Source organism: Panthera pardus, unplaced genomic scaffold (assembly GCF_024362965.1).
Source record: "Panthera pardus isolate Hobbes unplaced genomic scaffold, ASM2436296v1 HiC_scaffold_12, whole genome shotgun sequence".
Lineage (NCBI taxonomy): Eukaryota > Metazoa > Chordata > Mammalia > Carnivora > Felidae > Panthera > Panthera pardus.
Window position 1 is genome coordinate 53,214,515 of NW_026526677.1, and position 8,242 is coordinate 53,222,756.

The 8,242-nt window shown below is 39.0% G+C and overlaps 1 protein-coding gene across 1 annotated transcript; it reads right to left on the reverse strand.

The window, feature by feature from the left end:
* Positions 1–2,491: 2,491 nt before the first annotated feature.
* Positions 2,492–3,481, reverse strand: LOC109260044 (olfactory receptor 52P1). Its single transcript, XM_019438030.2, has one exon. The coding sequence runs from the start codon at positions 3,479–3,481 to the stop codon at positions 2,492–2,494; it is 990 nt and encodes a 329-aa protein (XP_019293575.2).
* Between the last annotated feature and the right edge of the window lie 4,761 nt (positions 3,482–8,242).

The window sequence follows — 8,242 nt, forward strand, 5'->3', positions numbered from 1 at the left end:
AAGACTGTAGTGTTTATTAAATAGATTAGTAGAATTTATTTATTTTTTTATCATTTGATATCCAGGGTTTTTTATTTAATAAAAGTGCTACAATATATATAATGTTCATGAATCATAAATCGTCTTATTATTTATCTGAAACAAATTTCTAGTAGTGTATGAGTTTTCATTCTATCATGCCAAGAGCAAGTTTATCTTCTGAATATCCATACTAATTTTATTGAAGAAATTGATATGTCAATGGCATGTGAATTTACAGTTGCTGAATAGCTAAAGATATTGACATTTGATTTTCAGTTTCTAACATTATTGTGCTCAGTTTTGAATTTTTAAAAAATTTTTAAAATGTTTTATTTATTTTTGAGAAAGAGAACACAACCAGGGGGAAGGGCAGAGATAGAAAGGGACAAAGTATCCATCCAAAGTGGGTTCTTCATTGACAGCAGTGAGCTCCATGCATGGCTCAAACTCATGAACCATGATATCATGACCTGAGCTGAAGTCAGATGTTCTGCAGACTGAGCCACCCAGCTGCCTCTCAGTTTTGAATTTTTTTAATTATTTCTTCCTTATGGACCTTCCTTTTTGACCTAATATAATTTCTTTAACAACAAGAAGGAAAACATCATTGGCATAGAAGAAGAAGTAGGATTGTGTGATATCGCAGAGGTCACAGCACAGAGATTCTGGAGAAGAATGTATGGTCAATAATACAACTTGTTGTAAGGAGGTCCATTAGAAAAGATTACCAGTGGCTTTGATGGCATATGCTTCACTGGAAACTTTAACTTGTGGTTGAAATCAGATTATAATGTAGGAAGGAATAGGAATCAAGAAAGCAGAAATAATTAGTTCCAAAAAAATATTTTCCAGACACTTGCATAAAAAAGGTCACTAAGGTCAAGGGAAATTTTGCTACTGGGTCACGTACCAAGAAATTTGAAGAGGTGGTGAAAACAAAAAAGAAGTGAGTGATAATCTGAGCTCCAAAGAGCATATTTTGAGAAGCTTGCTTGATCAGAAAAAGGAATTCGTAATAAATACATACAGTAATAAAGGAGGAAACAATGGCTATAGATGCCAAAAGTTCATGTGAGATTTGGGTTGGAGGTAGTTTACTTCTAAAGCTTCATTTTTTTCTTTATGGAAAAAAATCTTTCTTATAGGAACATAGAAACATCCTATGTTTCTTACGGGAACATAAAACACAGAGTACAGAATTGTCCCAGAGTTGGGGTATAGGTTTGTATGCAGGTACAATTGTAAATGAGCGCATGAAATTGAAAGTCAGCTGGTATTTAGACTTGTATAAAGATCTTTAAAATCTGTTAAGTGTATCTCAATTTGAGGATTAGAATGATAGCATAATTAAAATGATTGCCACCCATGCATTGACAATCCTCCTATAGAACAATGTAATGATTTCCTTTCCTTTGAAAAATAGACAGTTTTCAGCATATTGTATTGAAGTCTAATATTTACAAACTATTTATCCCCACCTATGAGAAGTATCATTCATATTTTGAGGAAGGGAAGCTTTAGAAACCTGTTCCTTAGTATTTAGCTCTCAGGACTGATAATCTCCAAAGATTGGAGGGCCTATGAATTTCCAGCTGGGGTTTTGTGTCTCCTCTACCTAACATTGTGGGATGGCTTTCTTTTCCTTCTAAATAAATGAATGCGTTAATAGCTAAGACTTCATAATCTGATAGGTTTGTATATGTGACCGTCTTTTATAAGTTTAGAGATAGAAGTCAACAACCTCTGGGAGGCCCTTGTAAGACTATGTAAGAATATTTGGACATTGATTTTCAGGGAATAATACCCAGGTCAATTGGAATTAAGATGGCTTCCTAGAGGGTGAAGACAAGAATATATCTGTGGGATTAATATTCGGAGTTTAGGAATGAAGGGCTCCTCCTCACCTATCCTTTACTCTCATCCATAGAGGTCCTAGTGTTCTGTACCAGAGCATTCTAAGTGTCAGGCCCTGGCTCTTCCGCTTGCTAATATTGCAGGTATTGGTGAGTCCCTTTCCTCCTCTTGGTTTCAATTTCTAATGGAGAAAATATAAGATTCATGCAAAAGCATGTAAGTCCCTGGCAGGTCTAATTTCTTTAACTGTGGCTGTGTATCCTATTTTCTTATCCTTGCAGATGGTAACACACAACTATAACCTGAAGTATGAGGTTAGAAATCCCTGCCTGATGTATTAGGAGACGGCCAGAAGGTAAGGGAATTTCCTATGACTAGGCAGAGGTTCTTGTAACCTAAAGTGGAAGAACTTCCCCAGATTATACTTCCCTGGATGGCAGTTAGGAATGCTGAACCAACTGACCTCCTCTCTGATTTATTATTCTTTAAAATGGTATAAAAGTTACTGTGGAGGATATCAGTGCTGTATTAAAACCTCTTACCAGTCTCAAATATTGAAGGCTGTTTCATCTTGACAATCTTTTCTTTTGGATGAAGTCCCTTCTATACTACTGGATCACTCGGGTACCTTGACCCCAATTCCCTGACCCCTTTGAAACACTCTGACAACCCTTTCCCGGATTTCTTTGGTCTTAACTCCATATACTATAGGGTTAAGAGCAGGTGGGAAGAGTAGATAGACATTGGCCAAAAGAATGTGAATATGGAGTGGAACGTGGTGGCCAAAGCGATGGGTAAAGAAGGAGAAGAGAGCTGGTGTATAAGAGATTAGGATGACACAGACATGGGAACCACAAGTCCCCAGGGCCTTGGACCGAGCTTCGTGGGATGAGAGACGAAGGACAGCTCTTGCAATAAAGACATAGGAGAGACCAATGCAGAACAAGTCAACCCCAATGACCAAAAGTGCTGCTGTCAGCCCATACACACGGTTAGGCCTGGTGTCTCCACATGCTAGCTTCACAACAGCCATGTGTTCACAGTATGTATGTGGAATGACATGGCTTTGGCAGAAGCTCAAACGCCCAATGAGGAAGGGACATGGGAGCATGAGCATGGAGCCCCGCACCATAGCTACCACTCCAATGCGGGCAATGATGGTGTCAGTGAGAATAGTGGCATAGCGGAGTGGGTGACAAATGGCCACATAGCGATCAAAGGACATGGCCAGCAGCACAGTGGACTCCATCATGCAGAAAGCATGAATGAAGAACATCTGTGCAAGGCAAGCAGAGGCTGAGATGTGTCCAGCTGCACACCAGAGGATGGCCAGTAGTTTGGGAACTGTGGAGAAGGAGGCAGCCAAGTCAATGGTTGAGAGCATGCACAGGAACAGGTACACAGGCTTGTGCAGGGCTGGCTCGGTGGCAACAACAACCAAGATGGTGATGTTGCCCACAACTGTGGCTGTGCTCAGGCAGCACACAGGGAGTGAGAGCCAGAGGTGGAACTGTTCCAGACCTGGAATGCCCAAGAGGAAGAAAACAGAAGGGTCCAGGTTAGTGTGATTAGGAGACTCCATGGTCTGGACAAAAGTTCTGGGCATCTTCTCTGGTCAGAAACCCCATGCAGTATCACATTGCCTGAAGAGACAACAGAGAGCAGAGATATAAATGAGTTTTGAGTGACACCAACTATATAATGCTAGGCAAGCATAATCATCTGTAAATGGGGATAAGAGTAATAGCCCCTAGAGTTCTTAAAAGAATTGTATTGATTAATATTTGTACAGAACTTTGAATAGTATTTGATACATAATACTTGTTAAATTAAATAAATGAATATGGAAAAAGGCTTCAAACAAGCATTTAAATAAATCAGAATTATCTTCTCATTAAAGACTATTGTCAGGGATGCCTGGATGGTTCAGTCAGTTAAGTGTCTGACTCTAGACATGGGTTCAAGCCCCACATCGAGTTCCATGATGACAGTGTGGAGCCTACTTGGAATTCTCTCTCTCTCTCTCTCTCTCTCTCTCTCTCTCTCTCTCTCTCCTCTGCCCCTCCCACACACACTCTCTCTAAATAAATAAATAAATAAATAAACCTAAAAAATACTATTGTTGACAAAAGGTATGGACGTCATTCATTTTTCTCAGCAATATAACACACACACACACATACACACATACACACACTCACACTCTTTTCTGAAATATGCAAAAAGATATGGTGGGACTATCAGTCCAGAACACAAACTGCCAACACAGTTAACTGGATAAAGTTGGGTATGTTTATTGTTTAACTTAGAAGGGATTCTGGTTTGGGACCTATGGTAATTATTTCTTGGTAATTATATCTTGGTAATTATTTCTAATCTTAATATTATCATAGTTGTTTCTACTCTTTTCATTAACCAACAGAGAGTTTCACATACTCCTGATCAACCTACATTTGTAATTCTGTAAGATGCTCCATCCACCCTCTTATGTCTAGTTTCCATTTCCCAAGATGTTCAAGCTAACCCTTTTTGGACTTCATCCTATTTCTGAAACAAAAACTTCCAACCTTTTACCGTCCATTCCACTCTTGGGTTAATCCTTCATTCACATTCTACCTGTGGTTCTTGTTGATTTCAAAGAAAGGATGCAGCCAAATCCTCAATTTCACTCTTCCACAATGTCAAGAAGTGATTTTGTAAGACTACTTTGACTCATGCCTGATGATGACTTATCCCTTGTTGGGAAAAAATCCTATACTACTTTCCTTTTTCCCACCTTTCCCACACCTCCCCTCCCTAAGAGTACATAGCCTACAGTGGGGAGTACTTAAGCTCAAAAGAACTATTCAGAACATGTGAAATCATGATGGGATCAAAACAAAAGTCTTGTCATTAAGATAAAAGGTGGGAAATGCTTTTCACTGGAAGCTTTCAAAATGGGAATAAGAACTTTACTGGCCAGAAATTTGTTCTATGTATTCAACTACAAATATTTAATGTGAACCTCTTCTTTAACTAGACCTCTGCTATACACTGGATAATCAGTTACTGTAATAACCAGTATAAAAAAAGCCACTGATTCTAGGAAATTTATGGAGTTAGAAAATAGTATCAAAGAGGAATCAACTCTTTGTTACAACTCTTTCTTGCTCCTGGTGTGTGTCTGTCAGATGAGAATAGAAAAAACTCTCCCATTCCTTAATGGACCAAATACTTCTCCATCTTCTGCACAGACTATCCTTCACTACCATTTAGGTGTGTTTAAGAGGACCCTCCCCCACAAAAAAAATTTAAAAATCACCAGATAGCCCAAACATGTTGGTAAACAAAATCAACTATTTGTTTTCTGAAATAAGGACTAACAGAAGGAGAGGAAGCTGGTGACAAATGCCATGCTAATCACAGATCAGGGCCAATAAACCACATGACCTCTACAGAAGAAAGATAAATGTGGCTTGTACCAGCAGGTGGATACAAAGAGTCTTATTGGTCACAAAGCTCTGTGAGCTTCTGCTTAGGAGGACAGAGACAGCAAAGATCTAATTTTCTAATCAATTTGACTGAGGGTCTTATCTTCCCTAAGGGAAAATACATCAAGGTGAAAGTTTGGACTTGTGTAAAAATATGACTATTATTGATGTTGATTTGAGATCTCCACCTAATATTCAGGCAAGACTGCAGTCCGATCTCATGCTTGTCTTGACATATTCTTTGAAGAGGTAGGATATTTTAGAAGTGTAGGACCTTGGAGTTTTTAAAGCAGAAAAATGTGGTGGTAGAAAAAAATTGTGGACATTGGAATTCATGAAACTTCTTTATATTTACCTCTTACTTCCAGTGCTTCCTTGGACAAGTCAATTTTCCTCTAAGATCCTATCGTTTTCTCATCTGTTTTTTTAATAATGACAGTTTTAAGATTATTTAAAAATGCATAAAGTACCTAGTACAGTTTTTAGCCCATAGAAGGTATCATTAAACATCATTTACTATTATCATTGCCTTTGTTTTAATACAAAAGTGATCTCATCTCCAACACAGAATTCTCACACAGTTTCCTAAACCATCTGAAATCTAGTGTTAGCTTGAACATTTATGTAATAAGAACTCTTCAATTGTAGAACAAGCTAGCTGATAAAATAAATGTTTTTTACAATTTTTATCTGTATGCTTTCTGGGGTCACATGGCTATCATTGGGGGACTGGAAAATAGCTCCCCTGGGTGCTCTCAGCTAGACTGGATGTACCCAGCGCTGGTTTTTATGACACAGATTTGCTTGAGGAGCTAAAGTGGATCTCTGCTCAGTTAACTGTCTCAATAAAAATAATGAAGCTGGAGTCAGATGCAGAAGCAACAAAACCTTGCTCACTACACTACCCAACCACTTAGTTTATGCCAGACATTCCTACGGTTTCAATTGTCTCACAAATTCACTCACCCATAGCCAGGAGGCTTAACTTGATGATTCTTCAATGAGCTTCTTTCCTGTGTTTTAGGTCTCAGACCCTATGCTTTGTGACTTTTCTCTTGTGAAAGCTGGACAGGACACAGATTGCCACATTTCACTTGACTAGATTGGCTCCTAGGTGATTGATGTATGTGAACATCACTTACAGTTCTTGTGGTTTCTTTCAAAGGATCCTGACTTTACACATACCAGCCCCTCCATAGGACAGTGCACTCTTAGCAACTCACCCATGTTCATCACTGCCCCATCCATTTCATAGGAATGAGTCTGTAGACTCACAGCATCTCTTGTATAAAATAGTTTATGATGTTGATAACTATGTATGATCATTCTCACACGTCAGTGTGAACCTGTCCCTCTGACTCAATCTCTAATCCAATTCTTATTGTGACATTAAAGCCAATGCCCTTAGTAAGATAAAAGTCCCAACATCACGATTCAGGGGGAAGACTAGAAATGGAGAAGACTGTCCATGCCTGAAACCACACCACAGACAAAAGGCTGTCCCTGTGTCTGCACAAGAGCATGGCTAAGTGTGGGCTACTTCTGCCCATTGTGAAAAAGCTCAAGGCCATGAAAAAGCTCAAGGTAATTGTTTTAGAACCCTAGACCATGAACAAGTTTAAGGTAATCATTAAGGTCCAGCTAATTCCCCTGCCCAATTTCTTGCTGTTGATACAGTGTCTATCTATTTCACACACATTTCCCTCATATGCTTAGTGGGTAATTATTTCCTGTTAGTAATTTCAGGAATATCACAGTAAATGTCTTGAACTTTCTTCACAATGCCTCTCATTTCCCTGGTCTGGCTAACATATCACTTGCTTCTTCCTTCGCTGGCAGCTCCCCCACTCTGTTCCTTGTTCCAGCTATTTGGCCTAATGCCAAACTAAAACTTCTGTTGTAGGAATCCCATTAACTGAATCTCTAAATCAGACCACACAAGGATGTTATTCAACAAAATCCCCTTTCCCAGTCTCTAAATATTCTCCCTGCTTTGAAGCAAACTTCTCATCACCAGTTGTATAGATAAACTTCTCTTAAGGGCTAAGAAATGTCTTTTCTAGACTCTTTCCTTAGCCCAGACTCACATGACTCCAGGAGAGCTGAAATGAGAAGGTATTTGGAAGGTGGTTTGGAAGCATCCTCAGAAGATTTAAAGAACATTACTTGTCTCCCACCCTCAACTATCTGAATGCTGGGCTGAGAGGCTGTTATAATGATGAAACCTATCTTAAAGCACCCCCAGAGATTTCAGTAGCTTGCACTGGGTTTATGCCTGGAACCATCTAGGGAATTTCTATGTTCCCTAGGAAATTGAGTATCTAAGCTTTTGTCTTTTGGTTGACCAGATGAGAATATGGAAGTGAAGGCAGAGGCTTTTGTTAAAGAGGCAAGGAAGGAGTATTTGTAGTCTACTCTCTTGGGATTCTTTCTCTATTTTTGTTTTGTTTTGGTTTTAATTCAACACATATTAGTGTTGGCACTATATACCTAAGGGCACCTAACATTTTAGAGGCACTGAGGCTACAGGGACTGTGGGTATCTGATCTGGATCCCTCTCTGTTGCCAATGTGGACCCATTCCCCAAGGATCACAGGACATGCTTTTTTTCCTGTTCCCCTCAGTGATTATCCCTGGCCCTTTCTCTATGTTTACTCCTTCCTGGGACTCCACTATCAGAAAAAGTTTACTGTGTATGTCGCAGACTAGCCATTGTCATACAGCTGCAAAGTGACTGGCTTTGTGAGATGTCTTGTCATATATATATATATATATATATATATATATATATATATATATATCGTGCAAGATGTAGCAAGCTGGTAATGGAACTCAGTAGGAAATTACACTCATATGTAGAAGATGTGAAGGCAGTTTCTTACCATATGAAGCGATTT